The sequence below is a fragment of the Gymnoscopelus braueri genome (assembly GCF_963280865.1).
Source record: "Gymnoscopelus braueri genome assembly, chromosome: 6".
NCBI lineage: Eukaryota > Metazoa > Chordata > Actinopteri > Myctophiformes > Myctophidae > Gymnoscopelus > Gymnoscopelus braueri.
Genome location: NC_137607.1, coordinates 31,300,682 through 31,322,038, shown reverse-complemented (window position 1 = coordinate 31,322,038; position 21,357 = coordinate 31,300,682). Strand labels below are relative to the sequence as shown.

The following is a 21,357-nucleotide window of genomic DNA, read 5'->3' as shown; positions in this document are numbered from 1 at the left end:
AACCAAAAAAACAAGCTGAATCATTCTGAAGATGCAAGCAGTGTCCTGGAAGAAAGCTTAATCCTCTTAGGGGCCTTTGATACAATCCCAAATATTGTCACTGACTGAAAAGTAGGCCTATATTTTTAGAGCTGGATTTGTTATTTTGTTATTTATTCACATATTTTTATCTTTCACTTTTTTTTGGTTTTGTACTCATTTTAAAGATTTTAAACTGTAAACGAGGTAGCTTTACTCCACCTCAGAAGAGGATGTTAGCCCCCTGGCTGTCAACCCACTTCTCATTTCCATGGTTCATTTCCCTACAGAGAGAAGGAAAGGGACACTTTTGTCCCTTGTTCTTGTTCAATTAAGGCTTACCCCAAACTCAGGGCTAAGCTGAAATGATCTACAGTACGTCTCCGTTTCCAGCAGTTCAATTAATATTTTAATGCACACTGTCATCTTCACATAAAGCCATGAACTGAGCCGGTTGATTGGCTAATGGAAATGGAGGGAGCACAGCATGTTGCGCACGCTCTTGTTCAAAACAAGGAATGGGGAGGGGGGGTTGGGAAAGCAGCTTTCTCCAAATAGGTACGTAAATCTTCTCCTAGCACGATGTTCCTTAGCTTATCCTCAAAGAGAAAAGCTTTTACCTGAGCTACCTCTTAGAAATGAAATAAATATTCCCAGATAAACGACCAGACAGTTAAACATCCACCCCTCCAAAAGCCAATTGGCCTGTTTTTTTTATTATTAAATATCGATTTGATTTGTAAAAGGCCAGATGCTGCGAGGTTGAATAAATGTCACGTTCCCCTGTTGGTTTGACTGCAGTTTACTTTTCACGTCTACTCAGTGGGTGACATTTTGTGCACACAGCAATGTGCAAAAAAACAAAACAAGACTTCCCCATGCTGGCCCAGTCCATCTTTGCAAAGATTATGCATTTATTCACACAGATGCATTCTCCTAGTATTTACACATGGAAATCTACAATCTTCCAAGATGGAATCAATTACAGCTAAACACTCCACCCTAAGTATTTACTTATACAACACGCCGCCATCTTTCCAGAAAGGGAATGTTATGCGCTATCAGTAAATTAATCAGCCACCTCTGCCAGTGTAATAATAATCCCATGGTTTTTATTCATAATAACGCAGGAATAACATGTAGCTTATCAGCCACCTTGTGGGAATTGCGTGTCAGTGACAGGAGAGAGGAATAAGGCATTGTCTGACAACAAGCCATCTTTGAAACGCCTCCAAGAGGGAAATGGCATCCATTAGAGACTTACAGCGAACGCGCCGCTCGCTGGAGAGGCGGGGGTGTGCGGGGAGGTGGGGGTGGGCTGAAATCACACACACACACACACACACACACACACACACACACACACACACACACACACACACACACACACACACACACACACACACACACACACACACACACACACACAGAGAGAGATAATTGTTTATCCCTGGGAGAACCTTCAATGTTTGTCTGCGGGTGGCTAAGTAAGTTCACCAGCAGTATTGGACAGGGAGAGGCCAACAGACCCAAGGCTCGAAAACATTAGGATGAATCAATTAGGCCACCATTAGCCAATAAAGTGGCCCTCACTGAGTCGTGTAATTATGACCCACAGCAAAGCCAATTGTATGGAGGCACATCGCCCCCTTTTCTGTTCTAATTTTATTTGTTTAGGATAATCTGTTCTGTGGTTTTAATTACGTGCTTTAGGTTCTGGGCAGAATAAATAAATCATCATTTGCTTCCATCAGACGCTCTCTTTAGATGACACGCACACAAACACACAGGTCTGGCGGTTTAGTCTGTTATTCTATAAACATTTACAGCATGCTTGATCTGTGAGCGGTTAGCTAATGTGCCAAGTGCCGGGTGACTCTGAGGGAAATCACAATAAAAGAGATAGGAGAACCTGTGTCGAATGCTGGGGAGATTTTTGTCAGCTTCATCAGAATCGCATCGATCACATGATTACCCAAAACAGCCTAGTGTCTTCTCACAGAATCTGAAATAACTATCCTGGGAACAAGTTAATTTTCCCACCAAATGGTACGTTAAAAGAAGAGCTGTTAGTAAGAGACAATATTATAGGCAGCAGCCATTTAGTTCTTAGCTCAGAGGACTGTGTGTTTGTGTGACAATGTGCTGTCAATGAGGGATGACAGTACACAGCCAACATGGCGCGTTGCATTGTTCCTCGCTGGGTCCCCCCTGACAGATGCTCCCCAAGACAGCTGGATCAGCAACACGAATGGAGCTGGGATCTGGGGTATTCACAGGGATAGGAGCACAAATGTGATATCTGGCTGATTAGGTAGGGTATACAGATGTCAAGCTAGCAAGGCTTAGGGTTCATGCTGGGGATGCTGTTATCTGTCAGCCTCAGACACAAAACTGATGCCACAGTTTTTGTGTGTGTTTTCTTTAATAAAATGCACCAATTTTATTTTTTTACTGTGAAACTCTAGCTTAGAGTCTATTACACGCCAAACTAACCCATTGGCTTTTTATTTGACTGCCTCCTCTTTTTCGCTGACCTTTGTTCCTGTTTCAGGCATAGCCCTACTTCTTTTTTCCATCTCCCTCTCTGTTTTCCCCTCCAAGAGATCTTCTAACAGAATGACCTGCTCTGGAACGGCCACTCTGCTAAAAGACTGATGTCTGAGGCGCTTCAAGCCAAGTAAAATAAACACTGTGAATGTAAGGCCGGGGCTTGGCAGCCGTGAATCGGATCATTGCGTGGACGCAGGGAATTTTTATGTTCCATTTTCATTTGACAGTCTAGACATTTTATGAGTTTGGGAAGAAATCCGAAGGCCTCGGCTTTCAGCTGCAACATCTGAGAAGGGCTTCCTCCTGTATATTTTTTGTACTCTCTGGATCCCAGAGTGCTGTTGGTTATGATTTAGTGACAGAGAGATTCCTTCCCTCCCTCCCACGTTCAAGGGACAGGGTCAAGTGAGTTGTCTGAAACAATAGCCCAGATTTAGACATTCACATGAAGAAGCCAAACATTTCATGAATCTTGTGAGGCTGGCAAATGTGCTTCTATCCACTTGGGAAAACCAAATGTACCCTTTTATTGTTTATCTTTGTCAAGGGTAGTGGTTTCCTTCTTCCCAAAAGTCTGCACTGCTGTGAGATGTGTTTTTCAGTTAAAAAAGAAGTCAGAAACCACTCATTTTACTGTATGGGTTATTGTGGCGAGTGCTCATTTTAACACCCACTTAAGTCTGGTATTTACGAGGTGGTAACCGTAGAAAATTGCTCTGCCACACTTATGAAAGTTGGAGAGTTGGGAGAGCAGAACGTGTGGTGATGTATGGGAATCAGTGTGGACAAGTGGGGTGTTCAGGGAACAGTTCAGAGAGGTGTTCATGACATAACATAGGCTATGTTCAGACTGGGAGCCCTAACTCTATTTTTGACCTATTCAGATTGGAATCAGATTGGATTGGAAACGCAGGGAAACAGATGTTGGCGAATTAGATTTAAACCACATTCCTAGGTGGTTTGAAATGTGGTTCAAATCTGATTTTTAAAGACGTGTCTTAGTCTGGACACTCGGACACTGAAGCCTGATTTATACTTTGTCGTATGACGGTGTCACTCAGCGAAAATAGCTGATAGCCTATTTTCCGGGAGTGACACCGTCCTACATTATCCTACATTATTCACCCCATGTCGTTGTGTCGTTACCACAGCAACCAAGGATAGGTTGATGATGTCTGAAATCCAATCTGAACACCTGTAAATAACAGTGTGGAAAAGATCAGATTTGAGAAACAAATTGTATTTGCCTGCAGTCTGAACCAAGCCATGTGATCACGAGACAACATAGTGCCGGGCCAGGAGAGTTGAGTGCGGGTGTGTGAAGCGATCGGGGGTTTTCCCCTCCGTTCCTCGTCCATACATTATACACGCGTGATGAAGGAGTCTGTGTAATGAGACAGGATGTTTGTACAGTCCTGTGATCCCCTGAGACTTCCCCTCCACCTCAACCCCCACCCCTCCCCCCCTTCAGTGTCCCCCTCGCCCCCCATTCAATCTACCCCCTGCTGAGCACACGGCCTCAACTCCTGACCTCCTCCACTCGCCAACAGTCGCCACATTTGCATTTCCAGTCCCAACTTCAAGGGAGGAGGGGACGGATACCCCCCCCCCCTTCCCTTCCCTTTGGCCGTACAGCAGGCCCCTTTCTCATCCCACTGACCCCCTGCCCAGGCTCAGCCCACCCGGACGGCAGTCTCGGGTTAATGCACCAAGCACTCCCATTGTCTCTGGATTAATGAAGTGCTCCCTGCCTGTCCCTTCTCATTCAATGACAATGAGACACATGACAAGTGGTAACGTTTTAAATGGCAATCGACACACAGGCCTTAAAGTCACTTAAGTCGTAGGGCCGCATAAGTGGCTGAGCAGCCAAAGCAACGATAACACTGGCTGCTTTTGATGCACTTGTCTTCTCCGAGATCAATTTGGTTTCTCATATAGTGGCAGAAGGTGTTTGCAATTGAAATGGATGGTCCTCAGATGGTGGAAGAAATATCAGCATCTTGAGTGTTTCACCTCCACCCAACCCCTCCGAAAAATGGAAGGCTGACCCTGGCTTCCATATAGAATGGCAAGGGGGACCTCTAGTGGAAGGGAGAGGCTCTGTTTTCCTCAGCATTCCGCCTGGTCCAGTGTTGTCCAGCGTCACTGTGTCTGTGGGAGGTGTTATTGTAGCCACGTTATTGTGAAAGACCCAGTGTTGCCACACACAACCATACGCTGGTGTATTTTCCACAACATTCTCAGTATGATTTTGATTTATAGAGGTGTAAATCCACACCGCATTGAACCATGACAATCGTGACAAACAACAGTAACAATCGCGTCTGAATTAATCACTGACTCCTAAGCGACACAGTGCTGTTTGCAGTCTGTGGGTTTTGTGTGTGAATTTCTATCTGGGTCTAATATTGTTTTATCACATTTTAGTGCAAAGCATAAGCCACTTACTGGAGACATGGTGGGTTTTAATTCAGCTCATGACCTTTATTACTGTCACCCCCCGCCCCCCCCCCCCTTCTTTCTTTCTTTCATTCCGTTTTTTCCACTTTAAATACTGACCAATAAAGATGACATTTGAAACATACTTAGTGCCCAACAAATTCTGTTTACTTATACAGGATATTTAAGTTAATGAAATTAAACAAATGGACTTTAATTATCTGTTGTTCTGCCAAACTGTAGCCATACCCTTTATTCAGGCTCAGGAAAGAGAATAAAAAGGGAGATGCTTTATCAAAAGACAAAGGCCCTCCAAGACAGGCTGCACCTGATGCCAACTAGCCTACATAAGTATGACTCTGCAGGTCTCCGCCTATCTGTTGCTCTTGACCAGGCCCTGTATTGCTCACTTTAACCACCGAAATCCTACATTATACACTCCGTTTAACGGGGTCCCACAAGGGTCTGTACTTGGCCCCCTTCTTTTTTCCCTCTACACCAAATCTCTTAGCTGAAAATAGCAGAACTACAAGCTCACAACCCTTTGCGCTGCGGCGTTTTCATGAGCTTGTAGATTGGCTATTCTCAGCTAAAGTTTGTATTATGCCCAGAATAGGGACTCTAGGATTCATGTGGTTATCCTTTTTGACACTTTTCGGGTGGTGCAACAGCAGCATGTGCGTGGAGCTCAGCTTAGCGTCTGGGTGTCAGCCATGGAGGCAGACTCTGTGGCTGAAGGGCGCCTCGTTACGAGGCGTTATACCGCCGTGGCTGTGAACCGCACCACTGACCTCCGACCTTTCCCTGTATTTGTAGTGCTGAGTATCCGCGGTGCCCAGGAGGAGGAGCCCCCGGATGCCCAGCTCATGCGACTGGACAACATGCTGCTGGCAGAGGGCGTGTCAGGCCCAGAGAAAGGGGGCGGCTCAGCGGCTGCCGCCGCCGCTGCCGCTGCGTCAGGAAATGGGGCCGCGTCCGACAACTCTACGGAGCACTCCGACTACCGCGCCAAGCTGTCCCAGATCAGACAGATTTACCACACGGAGCTGGAGAAATATGAACAGGTAAACAATGTTGTATGGATTCATTCATAAACCCCTGAGCACAAGCACAAACTGCCAGTGTCATTTTGGTAAAAACTCATCCACGGAACTAGTTCGTTAGATATTATAATATACAGTAGAATTGCCTGCTTGCTCTCCAGTCGGTTGCACCATGCATTGTATCTTGTTGTGCATTGTACATTTTATTGTTCTCATTCTGATGTTGTAGTTTAACATGGGCTCCCAGGCCATATTCATAGTATATACCTCAACTATAGCCGGCTAAAAGTAATTTACAGTAAATGGTGGAAGAGTGCATGGTCATTTATTTACCTAGTCACAATCCAGGTAAAACACGTTATGTGAAGACTCAATCTGCATTATAATCAAGTATAGTTTCTTTGCTCCGCTGCAAAAAAGAAAAATAAATGTTGTTATTATTCAATATTAAGTTGCATGGGCAGTTTTCCACTTCTCTCCCGATATCACTATCTACCGCATTAATAAATCAGTGTGTGTTACCGCATAATGATACCCCTGTTTACGAACCAGCGTGTACATAGCTGAACATTAAGTTCCCCGAATGAATGCGAACTCTTATTTGAAGTGAGTGTATTTGCTGTGTAGCCATGAATTTTATTTCCCGGTGCCACGGTGTTGCGCTGTGACTGTGACAGGGTCTTTAACAGTATGCTAGGCAGGGGAACTGGGGACTGTGGAAAGGTGTGCGAGTATGTGTGTGACCATCACGTGATCACACTGCGCATCGTGTGTTAAAATTACAATGTAGGTGAAAGGAAAGGTACAGGAAAAACTTAAGGCAGTAGACCAGTGTTTTCCCCCCCAAAAAAAGGCATTATTATTTCAAAAGTTTTCAAAAGCTTTTCACCTCCCCCCTTGTAGATCTTCCTATTTTCCTATTTTCTGTACCCAAAAAGCATGCCACCGCTCCACGAATGACATTGTTTTACTCTAGGCTAGGCTTACGTAGCTTTTATAGACTGTTTATATTGCTAGTGAGTAATTGAATCCAATTGTGCTGAGCACGCCCATGTTCCCACTTACTTCGCATTTGGTCTGCCTGAGCCTTCAGATCAAGTCTCTTATACGGCTCTGAAATCCTGGGCGATCCATATGTGAAATATTGCCACTGTGAGGATCAATAGGTAGATGGCAACTCAATCTTAAAAGATGGCAGCAAGCCTTGCATATTAGATAATGTTTGATTCTGTTGGCTGCTGTCGATAGGAATTCATTATACCGCCTTAAATTCTGGTTCCACTCGCTCAGGCCAGTGTATGCTGGCCTGTGCTGGTGGAAACAATTTAAGGTGGTGTACTGAACCTACAGTGTCCCTACGCACAACATGTGTATGTTTGTATGTATGCCAGCGATAGTCTTGAGACACGTTGTGGGATTTAACCACGGATTTGCTCTCATTGCCTTGATCGCAGAGGTATTCCCGACAATAGAGCGCCTTTCAAATGAACGTGAGTAAGACAGACAATCAGGTGGATAGACAGAAACAGACACAGAGTGACACAGTTAAATCCAGGGAGAGATTGATACTGGGAGAGAGGAATAAAGAAGAGACAGTAGGAAAAAGAAAGAGAGACAGAGAGAGAGGGAAAGTGTAATATCGTGGCAGATTCACGCCTGGTGTCACACGGGGGAGGTGTGTGTGTGTGTGTGTGTGTGTGTGTGTGTGTGTGTGTGTGTGTGTGTGTGTGTGTGTGTGTGTGTGTGTGTGTGTGTGTGTGTGTGTGTGTGTGTGTGTGTGTGTGTGTGTGTGTGTGTGTGTGTGTGTGTGTGTGTGTGTGTGTGTGTGTGTGTGTGTGTGTGTGTGTGTGTGTGTGTGTGTGTTCGTCTCCCAGGCTGGCTACACTGTGAAAATGTGCTCGTAAGACGGGAGTAGCTGTCACGGGCTCCTCTCAAACACACTGCCATCACCACTTCTGTTAAATATGAGAAATATCACCACTTCTATTCCCCCTCGGCTCTGTGAGCCAGCGTAGCCCCCAGAACAACATTAAGCACGGGGCTTGATTTCATTTTTCAATATTTCCCACTATGTGTGCAACATTTTCAATATTTCCACTATGTGTGCAACATGCTTTCATGCATTTAGAGTGATGCAGTGCAGCTTGTGTCCTCTACAGTGCATGCATTTTCACGCATACGTGTTGTATGTTTTTGTCAACGCTGAATTTTGCACGCCCACATTCAAGAGCCAAAGCTTTGCATCGTCGCCAGGCAGCCCTATTAATTTCTATCGACCCCGTGGAGGGCGTTTAGAAAGAAGTTCTGATTAATTTCTGTCAGTGAGTGCCCCCCACCCATCCGCCCCCCTTTTATTTTATTTTATTTCTCTTACAGGCGTGTAATGAGTTCACCACCCATGTGATGAACCTGTTGAGAGAGCAGTCGCGCACGCGGCCGATCTCGCCCAAGGAGATCGAGCGCATGGTGAACATCATCCACCGCAAGTTCAGCTCCATCCAGATGCAGCTGAAGCAGAGCACCTGCGAGGCCGTCATGATCCTGCGGTCCCGCTTCCTAGATGCCAGGTGTGTGGCTCTTTTTGTCTGTGAGTGTGGGCATGTGAGAAAGTGGTGCCTGATTTATTCTTGGTCGTGCATCGAAAATAGACGATCTACAAGCCCACAACGCTTATAGGTCGGCCAATTTTTATATGTGCCGCCGCCGCACAACTAAGTACAAATCAGGCCTGGCGGTGTGTGTGTGATGTTCATATTTACATCTACTTATAACCATACTCTGTGTTCCCTCACTGAAATAAGCCCACATTTACAATATGGCAAAGGACTAATTACGTGCTTCTCTCTCATCCTCATGTCCATATGAATGGGAGATTCAGGAAGCTCATTATGTTATAAACGTGTTCGCCGCACGCCATTTTGCGGCTTATTGCCACCTCTGCTCACAACGCGAGGCTTGGCTCCCAGCCTCCTTGGAGTTAGCGGCCATAGTTGTGCCGTTTAGACCCACACGCATAATGATACCGGCCAGCCAATAACAATTCTCTCCAAGCTCCGTAACGTTGAACGCTTCCCCTTTCTTAAAGTAATCGCTTGTTCGCTTTAGATGCGTGTTTTGGATTTGCATACATTTCTCTTAGGATAAATCTCACTCACAGTCTGAGTCGGAGGCATAACATTTAAATGAGGCCTGCGCTCCCCTTACAAAGCTCCCCATCTATTCTCTTGCAAATGATTGCGGCGGTGCAGGCAGGGGAATGGAAGGGAAGGGAAAGGCTTTCACTGGTTGAGAGGCACTGCCATGCTCGGCTCCGCTGATTAATCTACTGGCTGCTGGAGCCCATGCTGTGTACATTTACATATTCTCAAGCAGGCTTTTTGGAGTGTGGGACAGAGATTGCAGCACAAATCTCCTCAGCTGTGGATGTGTGGAAAGAGATTTTACAGGGTTTCCCCTCCAGCTTATGTAAAGCACTCTTGAGATGTTGCACACTGCAGACATAACCTGATAGGTGCTGGAAATGGAGGGGTCAGTCAACTCACGGACATCGCCATACAATATTTTACATTTTACGCCTTACAAAAGAAAGAGTTGTGTTGTTTATACAGTTTTTTTTTCTTTTCTTTTGGAGGTTCATTTTCATTTGTGAACCCCTGACAAAGGAGCATCTTTCACTCCAGCATGGCTATTGTGCTAGGGTACATTGTTATTATGCTGCCGTGAATTGTTATTGTGCTGGGGTCTCTCCATTTTATGTGCGTTATCTGTGTTTATAGTGTACAAAGTAGAGAATTTTACACCTTGGTGATGTGTAGGCTATAATATGATTTCCATGCAGCTGAATTTTTGTGCTCTGCTCCCTTGCAGACGGAAAAGACGGAACTTCAACAAGCAAGCGACAGAAATCCTGAACGAGTACTTCTATTCACACCTCAGCAACCCTTACCCCAGCGAAGAGGCTAAAGAAGAGCTCGCAAAGAAGTGCTCCATCACAGTTTCCCAGGTAGGTCAGAGAACAGCGCCCCACATCTGTTAGAAGATTATTACACACCCACCCAAGTGACTGGAAACTGATCTTAGCATTTGAAAAATGAAAATATAGGCACCTCCTGGCATTCCAGCACTAATATGTTGAATTCCTGTGTAATAATTGATAAACAGTAAAGGGGGCACTGACAATGCCAAGGTAAACAGCATTTTATTTAAAAAAAAAAGCTTGAATCCATCATTTGGGAAGCAAATTGTTTTCTCATTTGGTTTCATTAGTTTATACAAAATGATTGGAGGATACATCTGGGCTTGATTGTGAAAGCTTACTTAGGGGCCAGATGATTTGTGCATTGTCTCTTGGTGTCGTAATAAAGGAACATGTTTACCTACTCAGCGAATTGGAAACTTCGCAGGATTGATTTGGTTTTCATTTTAATGTTGTTTATCATTAGCGCCGGGCTTATCCCCGTAGCTTCATCTGGGAGTCCATTAGCAGTAATGGGTGTTAGCGGATGTTGACTGATTGGTGCTAGCATGAGTTCTGATGATAGCTGCAGTCATAGTGACATAATGAGACTGTTATTGGCAATCATTCCATCCTGGCACTAATGTAGATTCACAGCGCTGGTCTATCTAGCCCCTACCTCCTGACAGCCCCCAGAGGCCGTCTTCACTATTAGGCATGCCAGCGGAGGCCAGGCCGGCTAAAGACTCCTCTGATTTCACCCTGACGTCTACGTCAGCTTTTAATATGGCAAGGTTTAGCGTGTAATGATTGAAAATGTCATAAATTGTGTGCTTTCTGCGGCTTGTTGACTCAGGTTTCCAACTGGTTTGGAAATAAGAGAATCAGATACAAGAAGAACATCGGCAAGTTCCAAGAAGAAGCCAACATGTACGCCGCAAGAACTGCCGTAAATGCTACCAACGTATCCTCGCAAGGAGGAAGCCAAGCAAATTCACCCTCAACTCCAAACTCTGCAGGTGAGCGCACAGTGCATTTCCACATGTTACTCCTTTCTGATAATGATCATGATTGTGCAAGTGCTATATTTAGGTCTGAATAAATTTGATCACGCTCTGGTGCTGTTCACGATACCAAACTACAAACTACTGTTATGTGAAGTATCGCAGCTTTTCATTAATATAAGGACTGCAGGACTGTAGCAGCTCTTATGTGGTTTTCACACCCTTGAGTTCATAATTGCTCTGGTTTCACACTGTTACAATTCTGCCAAACTGCACTGTATTGCTGGAAACTGAGAACAGTATGCAATATTATTACAAAATGTTACAGAATATGAATGACATCATGTGCAGGTGAACTCAGTTATAGTTCCTTGATCTGCACCCAGGTTAGAAAAAAAAGCTTTCACATATCAGATTTCGAACCATACACAGATTCAGACTACAATGTCAGTGTAAAAGCACTCTTATAAAAGAAACGTGCCTGTCACCATGTAACCTAACCATAGCATAACATAGACATAGAGAGTGTAGCAAACTTTGGCAACTGCTTTAAAGACACCTAAAGTCAAGACCAAGGCTATGTCAGAGATTAGATTACCTGGGCCCCATGCCACGTCTCCCTTTGCTTATTGCTCTTGCTTTTCAATTAACATTGTTCTTCATATTAACTCAATATCTCTCATGTTACTACACAATAAAATCCACAGTGTTAATTTAACCTGGAGAGTGTGAAAATAGACCCTTACCGGTCAATTTCTTTACACTCAGACTTAAATTAACACATGATTTTACTGTGTATGTCAGATGTTCATGACATACTATGGCATACTATGTCTTACTGCGTTTTTCTGCTGCACTGACATGTAAGCCTCTCGAGTTTCTATTTGCTCTGGCTCTAGGTTTGGTCACGAACACCTGTTTAACAACATTAACACGATGATAACACAAATCATATGCCAAATGTCGTCGATGATGTGAACGCTTCAGACAAACAGCGTCTGCTGCGTGTAATAGCTGCTGCTCTGCTGTCCACATGTCAGCATTGCTCTGTTCTGCTCCTGTCATCTTATCTGGCCTAGCTACCTGCCTGCCAGTGCCTGCTAGCTAGCTAACATCTGCATGGTGCTCCTCCAGGGGAGGGGGGAGATTTGGGCCCGACGACCTCCCCTGGACGGGCCAGTTGGCTTATCCTGCTTGCCCTCTTTCTATCTGTGATTCCGGTGCTCCCTCTCTACTTCCAGGTTCTGCTGGCTCTTTTAACATGTCAAACTCCGGGGACTTGTTCATGAGCGTGCAGTCTCTCAATGGGGACTCGTACCAGGGGGCTCAGGTGGGAGCCAACGTGCAGTCACAGGTAGGGAGGCCCCTGAGCGGTGCAGCAGATAACCACAGGCAACAGACGCATAGCTCGCTCCCCGCCACTAGGCCTGTTGTGTACAGACTAGAGTCACAATCTTTCATGTGGATCCAGTGTGCTGTTTCACATTTACATAGCGTACTCACATTTAGCTGCTACTGACGTGCTCGCACTGAGAATAGTTGAACACAGATTTTTGTTTTGTTTGTGTGTGTATTATTCTTTCAACATGACAAACATTTTCAGTCCTAAGTATCTGTGATGTCTGATTGGATGTGATTGTCTTCCACCGCAGTGCTGTGTTCCCATTATCATCCTGTCATCCTTTCCTCTCTCGTCTTTGAGCTTCTGTTGTGCGACTCTGACCTTGCCTTGTTTGTTGCCTCTGTTTCAGGTGGATACCCTTCGCCATGTTATCAGTCAGACAGGCGGGTACAGTGATGGACTCACAGCCAACCAGATGTACAGTCCGCAGGGCATCAATGTAAGGAGGAAAAGAAAACAATACAATCCTTTTATTTATTTATTTATTTTCTTTTCCTTTCTTTCTTTCTTTCTCTCCCCTAGCAATTATTTCAAAGCCATGGGGGCTCAGAATCCCACTTAGTAGGACTTGTCTCAGCTTCCGCGGTCACCTAGTTGATTGCTTCTGTATCGGTCACGCCACGGGCGCAGACCTGGGGCCTGGGTGTACACACACACATACACACATACACACACACACACACACACACGTGTATGTGCTCGTAGAGGCGCCGTCTGAGCCTGTCATGTCCGATCAGCTCCGGTGCTGCACCTGCAGCCACGTACGGGCCCCCCCCGTCGTGAGAGGCATGCAGGAACAGGTGACACCTACTGCATGGGGCTTCACATCTCTTAGCTGACCCTGATTAGCGGCACAGAGCCAGAGGCATAGGCTACCAGGAAACAAGGCCACAATAATGATAATTTAAATTAGAAAAGAAATGTCAAAAAGTACACCCCCTGGAGAAAAGGACAAATTTGTGTACAGTATGTGCACGCATTTGTCCCTCGCCTGATTTGGCGGCAGATTTTGCGTCTCGTGCATACTGGGAGAAGGGCTTGCGTAGTTGGGGTGGGGGGGCATGCGTGGGGGAGGCAGGAGTTTGGGGGGAGGCTGGCTAGCTGGCGGCTGCAAACTGCAGGGAAATTCACAGCGACAAGCCGTGTCGTAAAGGGGAAAATCGATAAGACAGACACAAGGAGAGCAGAGTGTGGACTTGGGACAGCAATCCAAGCGCATTGCTCAGATCACGTTGCTGCCACACTAATGGCCCTGACAGTGAGCCACGGCAGAAAGAGGGCGAGGCCGAGGACGGTCACAGGCGCGGCTGGGTCCCTCTGCTGTCGATGTTGTCTGTTGTGCCTCAGCGGCCGCATGATAATGAACTGAAATGTGGCCTGTATATACTGTATATACATATACACACATATTATATATATATATATATATATATATATATATAGTTTTATTTATATATATATATATAGTTTTATTTATTTATTTATTTATATATATATATATATATATATATATATATATATATATATATAGTTTTATTTATTTATATATAAATAAAACAACATGTACATACATACGTATTCAAATGGCCCTTCCTGGACGGTTCTGGACATGTCCTCCTTCCTCTAGGCCAGCTGCAATAGCCCTGAGAGAGCACTAACGTATTCAGGGCCCGTTCTCTGCCGTTCCCCTGACCTCGGTGATACGGTTCTCCTTGGACGCCTGCTTGCTCTTCCACATCTTACAATGCCACAATATGCTGTTTTATTCACTTTTAGAGCCTTAAAAGAAGGCTCATACTGCATAATGTAAGAGCGGGATATCTGTGTGACAAGCTGTTACCTTATGATTTATGTAGCTAAGGCTGAGAAGTTCAAATGTTGCCCCCTCCGTAGCTGTTTTCTCCTATAGTATGACGGGTATGGCACCGTTGGCACGTTGTAATGCTTTGAGGGAAAACGCTCTAGTGCAATAAGAAACGGTAAAATAAATAAAGAAATAAAATCTCAGAATTGTTAAAGGACGACTTCACCCATTTTCAACCTATCTTCATATAATTGGTCCTCACTAATGCTCATGATGATATGGTACCATTTTTTTCTACTCAGTCAGTGTCTGAGAGGTGGGCTGTGGACAATTCAGAAACCCTCCTACCAGTGACATCATCGTTAGGCTTTTTTTTTGGTTTGTTTTTTACATTTCGAAATTTTATTTTTATTTTCGTATTAACACGAGAACAATGGCTTCTATTATAGCATTTTAACTTCGCAGGAATAGAAAGCCTGCAGTTTCTATTGGCTTGGATTCCCCATTGATTATGTCACTGGTAGGCGGGGTTATATGAAGATGGGTGACGCTGTCCTTTAATATTGTAGCATACATAGAGGTAGTGTGACATACAGAAAATATAAAACACATATTGTACGGAAACAAAATGACAAGACAAATGACAAGAACCGAACTGGAGAAGGGATGTGGGGGGTCAAGGAATTGTCTAATCCAAACTGATGTCAAACTTACCACATGGTTGATGATGACGGAGCAGATACATAATGCCTTTTGTGGTTGACTCCAGCAGTAATTACAATTTTGAAATAGACAGAGTGTCACCAAGGTCAGACATTCTGAGATTTTTCTTCCCCCGCCATCTTTGATTACAGACTGTCATCTGCTTTAAATAACAGGCTTTGAAATGAAAAGCTGTCGAGGACCATTTCCAGTTTTTTTACACTGATGGCTTAAAATGTACTATTAATATTCCAAATGTTCTCTAGCAGGCCTGTCTTTAGAATTGCAAAATACCTCCATATGCCTCATTGTGCTTCAAATCTACTCTGCCATAATTACTGAAAGTGCCACTGATGGTGCTTTTGTTTTGTTTCAAAGGGCCCTTTCACATTTCAAATTTAATCATTCTATATCATTGAAAGTGATTCTTGCCATGATTCTTTTTTTCCTTTTTTTTATTTAGTTTGTACTTTCGTCATTATAGAGATTTTAGTCTACAGTATTGTGATGGGGTAATATTTGTAGTTCACTGAATTTCGTCTTAAACATGTTTATGTCAGTTCTGCTTTGAAATATTGCATTTAATATGAAGGTATTCTTTTCCTTCTGATACATATTTGGCTGCAGGCTGCAGTTGACAATACTGTATGTGAAGTAACTGAGGGTATTGCTGTGTTACATATAGAGTTCACTGTGTTCCCTACCCTCAGGACTTATGTGCAATGCACCTCAGTATCACTTCTCTGTAGATCACCCAGATGCATGAGTAATGAGCACCAACGACCCGGACTCACTTCTTCTCCCGTCTCTCATGTTTTTCCCCCATATATTCTCCCAGGCAAACGGTGGCTGGCAGGATGCTACAACCCCCTCATCAGTGACTTCACCCACAGAAGGACCCGGAAGCGTTCACTCTGACACCTCCAACTGATCCCTCCAACCACCGCACCACTACAGCCTCCATAATAGCCTCACGACCCACCCAACCCCCAACCCCATCAGGACTGGAGCTGACATTTGTAGTTACAGGGGCAGAAGACATCTGGGGGGGGGGTAGGGACTGGGGATGACATTATCGCCGTTTACGGACAAATCGTCACTTCTTTTTTCTACCCAGACCATCACTGCGACCACCACGCCATCAGCAGCCTGCATAGGGAGCTCACGTTCCACATCGTTACTGTCTGTACAGTTTCCACACAATGTCCACGTTGCCTCATTGTATTTCTCATACAGTATGTGACTCCGTAGGCACACGATTAGCAGTATATCGGCCACATTCACACAGCGGCAATTTTGCTCTGACTTCATACTTGGGGAGGGGTGAGGACCCTTCCCCGAGTATGAAGTATGAAGAAGTATGGCCACCGTGGGAATGTAAATTCAAATACTCTCACACTACCTCTATGGAAAATAACAAACAAACAATAACAAAAGGAAAATCATTTGAGATAAGTCACTTTTCTTTTCTCTTTTTTCACTTTTGTAATTACTGAAATTTATACTACCACCCAATACCGTTTCAGTTTTATCTCTGTAACAAAACAAAATTATTATTTTTTACTGCCGTGCCCACAGATTTCCGTTTGACTGTCGTGCCAAAGTTCAACCCTGGAGGTGAATTTTGATAATGTTACATTATTCATGTTTCTTGTTATGACTACTACTCACTCCGTTGTTTTATTTTTTCACGACGTACTATGGGAGGTAACGTTTCATGTTAGCTGTGCACCAACCATGTTAGTCTCTTTGTATATCTGAAATGGTTCTCACCTTACTTTGTATTCAAACCTTCTACAACAGACAGTAACTCGTTTGAGTTTTTTTTTTTTTTTTTTTGGCCAGCCTAGTTTTATACTCACACACACAATACAGAAACACAGAGTTGGTAAGCAGAAAAATACAATATTTAATATGTTTTGAAGGAGTTTGAGTCCTAGTGTATAGAACTGATTAGGACCAATTCCTTTCTCTTGAGGTATTGTTGTGTCCTAAGCATTCACTGACAATTGACCCAAGCAAGTTTGAAAAATTGACCTGAAACACTGACTCAATCAATGATTACATTAGCAGCAATTATGACACATCGATATGTATTAAAGCACAATAACGTCTAATGATCACATTCAATGGGTAACGTTTGTATTAGGTCAAAGTGAGAACAGTACAGATAAAGAGAATCTTTAGATTTAATGATAGCATTCATTTATGGAACAAATAGGGTTCATTATCACTCATTGTCAGTGTACATCAATGCGATCACTATAGCCAAATACTGCTGGTAACCAAAACCACTTGTGGGCAAATAAATTTGATATCTTTAACTGTCTTAATTCTTCTTAATTTTAAGGTGCCATGTTGTGGGGATTTAACCACTTAAACCCTATATACTAAGTTGACGGGAGTCCCCCAGGGCTCTATACTAGGTCCGCTGCTTTTTCCCCTCAACACACAATTTCTTCATCGAAAATAGCCGATCAACAAGCTCATAAAGCGTCGCAACCTTTGAGCTTGTAGATCTGCTGTTTTCACTTAATGTTTGCCCCAGCATAAGGACGCTAGGGTTCAAGTGGTTAATACACTGCATATATTTGTTTTGAATTAACGTCCACTTTTCATTTGGTTTCAAAAACGTTTTTCATATCTCCTAGATGCAAGGGTTCTTAAAAGATGGCACAGTATGTGTACTCTTCCCTTTTTTCTTCTTAATTTACAGGACAACAACACTCATTCATAACTTACACAACCAACCCAAAATGTGAAATTAGATTTGTGACCTTTGTTGTATGTACAGTATAGTATTTGGTCTAACATGTATACATTACAAGTAGTACTCTTGAGATATTCAGCATATACCATACTTTGATACCAAAAAAAAAGGCATACATTTTCATTCTCTACTTTGGGATCAGCTTTATCGGCTTTTCTTTTCTCGTTTTGTAGAATTTTATTATCTAAGGTACTAGTACGTCAAAAATGCTCTAGTACTCAAAACCAAAAAAACAAAACAAAAATGCAGTCAGAATACAGTAGTCTTTATAGAAATGAAATTGAAACAAGTACCCTGATGGCACACAGATGATGTTTGGATATATTTTTATGTCCTCATGTTGTGAATAATTCACTTTTTGTTGTTGTGCTTTATTTTGCTTTTCTTTCACTTGGTTACAGGACTGTTTTCTTTATACTACCATAATATGTGAATTAGCCCAAGAATGCTCTATATGTAGATATGCACCTTTCTTGTTTTGCTTTTTTTATTTTATTGGGCAGTATCCTTTTTATTTTATTTTATATGATGCAGCATAGTGTTTTGACAAACGAGCAGATTGAGGTCACCAGACACATGTGAGGCAGTTCCTCTGTTTACTTTGTACTTTCACACTCAAGCCTGCCTACAAAATGGCTACTGTCCCGACAAAGGTGACGTGAAAAGTCAGTGTTAACACTGTCCTGTGATATTTTTCTTCCTAGCTTGAGTAAATCCTTACAACGAAATGAGATCCAATCCCAACTGACCTCTCAGAGAGATATGTCGAGTTCACCACAGACTGAAAAAACAGTGGTTCTTTTTCTTTTTTACAGTGCTTTTATAATAGGCTACAGCATTGTTATTTCCTAACGATATGGAGGTAAACCATTGTGTGATTTACATAATAAGCAATTCTGTGAAATTCTGATCATTCAGAAAGGCTCTCTTGGTTCACCAGCGCAGCATTTCAGTTGAGGAATGAGTGCCATGGAGGTGATATAGCTGTGTCTCAATCGTTGAAACCAGTCCATTGAAATGACAGCGTTGGCCACGCACCATGCCAGGATTCTTTCTATCCCCCTCAAAAATGCTCAACTCTACTTTTCACATTGCCTGTCAAATATTATTAAAGCTTCATGTAATGATGCTTTTAGTTTTTGAATATAAAAGTAAAAGGAACATAAAAAAGAGAAAAGAAACAGATCAATTTGTAAAACATGAAATGTTTTATTTGTTGCATGTCTTTTGTTCTTCAATAAAATAACGTACTGCAGTGTTTTGAATGTTAATTCTTTTTTATAAGGATTTCAGAGTGAAATCGTGGAGCCTTTTTTCGGGACAGGTTTTAACTTTTAAGATCTCTGCCTGTGTAAAAAAGGTATCAAATGAGAAACTATTGTCTTTTTAATTCCAAATCAAAACCTGTTTTCTGTGGAGAAAAATAGCTGATGTAGGTTTTATGGTCTCTTAATTTGTACTGGCAATGCATATTCCAAATAAATAGTTTCTTTTGTTGCATACATTTTGCTTTTGTCGTTTTTAAATTTGTCCCCAAGTCTTGCATAGCTGACTCTTTTCTTGAGGTCAACAATTCATTAATATCTAGAAGAGGTGTGGTTTCTCCTTCAGACTGTAGGGTCAGGGTCATAAGTCACTGTAGGACACAAATTTGCACATTGTAGTCCTGACAGCGCATCACCCCAGCGGATAACGTTGTACATCACACTTCCAAACGTGCTACACCATCTGAGGCATTTTCTCACTGCCAACACTGCGTCAAAGAGCTGGGTCTGCTGAAGGTGTGAAGGGGGACATTTTCACAACTTTCTAAAGTGAGTGAAAGCTCCCCGCTTACGGCAGACAGACACACTCCCCCCCCCCCCACCCACCCCCCAACCACCCCACTCCATCTCTGTACCCAAGTTCCCTCAAGGCACCGTTAATGTGGCGTTCCCTGGAAGAGGGTGGAATGTACACTTATCTCTCTCTTCCAGATAAATAAGGCTGGGTGTCTACTGTCTATCTCTGCCCTCCAATTCATCCATCCCCCCGACCCCCCATACTGGGAGGTACGTTAACTTTTTGGATTTGGCAAGGTGGTCCCAAAAGTGTCAAGAGTATCCGTATCACATAGCATGACCGAGGCTGTGGGAGTGACATACTGTATGCAAACATGATCAAATATAATTACACAGGGATGGCTGCTGGTTTGTATCAAAGGGTTCCTTTAATTCACTGTAAGAGAAATGAGAGGATGCAACTGCTGTACGATGTAATGTATTCACATGCTCCCTTAACGAACCAATAAGGCATTGTGAGATTGATATTTAGTAATTAATGATACTGTGAAAAGTTAGAAATCCCCCCACAGTAAAAAATCTGTGTAGGCCGGCTGCCCTACATTCCTTTAATGTTCTTTATTTCTTAACAAATACTTGAATGACATAGAGGCCCATTGCCATGTACAGTAACTAATGCTTTGCAAAATGTTAAGAACACATACTAGTCATTAGCTATTCTACATCGCCTCAATTGCTGAACTGGGCACTGGGTTCCACATCAAGGATGTCCATGGTGGGCATGCGTTCCACAGCATGTAGGGCATCTTCTGTGACAGTGTTCTCCCGGGCTTAGAGTTCTGAAAGGTTTTCGACCCAGCGCTTCATTTGACTGGGCCTGTCCTTTATCACCTTGCCTGTGGCTGACTTCAGAGAGGCAGTTTTCTTCTGGGTGGGACCAGTAGCCTCCTTAATGCCCTGGTGGACACCTCTGATGTTGCCTATACGTCCGCCGCCAGCTGTATGCATGAGCAGAGCTCAAGACAATAGTCATTCGCACAGTGGGGTCCATTTGTCCCTGAGGGAATCCCCTGCTAAATAGAGAGAAGAAAAAACAAAAATGGGGCTTCGGATGGGGCCGCTGAGTCTGAAACCACATACTAACATACTTTTTAGTATGCCAAATTACTTTTTAGTTTTTAGTTTAGTCGTTTTTATGTCCGAAGTTAAACCCAGCTTAGTAGATACTAAGTAGGCTGAAAATAGCATGCTGCGTACGTAGTAGCCTACATACTACACAGTATGAAACATCTTCATGAACAATTTCACATTTTCTTTCCTTCTAAATTCTACAAGGTTAAGTATTTCATTCTCACTTGCACCTTCCATGCTTCTGTGGCATGAGACCTGTGTCAGTGTTTTGGGAGCACAAGGTTTGGGGTTCAAGGCAGCCAATTGGCACATTTTCACTGTCCATCTAAATTCTATAAGGTTATTTGGTTTCACTTGCATCTTTCATGCTTCTGTGGCCTGAAACCTCTCTCAGTGGTTGGTAAGCGCAACAAGGTTTGGGGTTCAAGGTCACCACTTGGCACATGTTCACTGTCCATCTAAATTACTTGGCCTTAGAAGTCATTACATCCTAGCCAAGGTCCTTAGGACAGAATTCTTTGAAACTGAAGTCCATGCCTAATGAAAGTCCATATTCATTTTTTTTACTACCCACAATGGGTAGTGACACTATGTTTGGGAAATGCTGATCTAGCTAATGGAGGACAGCACAAACCACTTGCATGTTCTACACCCAATAGGCCTACCTGTCATGCAAATTAGGTCAATGGCATTTTGGGGTCCTCTGGGCTTAGAATGTGGATGAGGGATAGGCTTTTCCCCCAGGCACATTA

At 43.3% G+C, this 21,357-nt stretch overlaps 1 protein-coding gene across 2 annotated transcripts in view; it reads left to right on the top strand.

The window, feature by feature from the left end:
- Positions 1-18,953, top strand: part of LOC308086274 (pre-B-cell leukemia transcription factor 1) — a 60,243-nt gene extending 41,290 nt beyond the window's left edge. The window contains exons 3-9 of one of the 2 annotated variants that reach the window (XM_080429752.1): positions 5,830-6,077; positions 8,433-8,623; positions 9,924-10,059; positions 10,868-11,030; positions 12,257-12,369; positions 12,767-12,856; positions 15,762-18,953. In XM_080429752.1, the coding sequence (XP_080285878.1) occupies positions 5,830-6,077; positions 8,433-8,623; positions 9,924-10,059; positions 10,868-11,030; positions 12,257-12,369; positions 12,767-12,856; positions 15,762-15,854 (1,034 nt within the window). In that variant the 3' untranslated portion in view covers positions 15,855-18,953. The remainder of the gene's footprint in view (positions 1-5,829; positions 6,078-8,432; positions 8,624-9,923; positions 10,060-10,867; positions 11,031-12,256; positions 12,370-12,766; positions 12,857-15,761) is intronic. The other variant, XM_080429753.1, reaches the window with a different exon arrangement.
- The last annotated feature ends 2,404 nt before the right edge of the window (positions 18,954-21,357 follow it).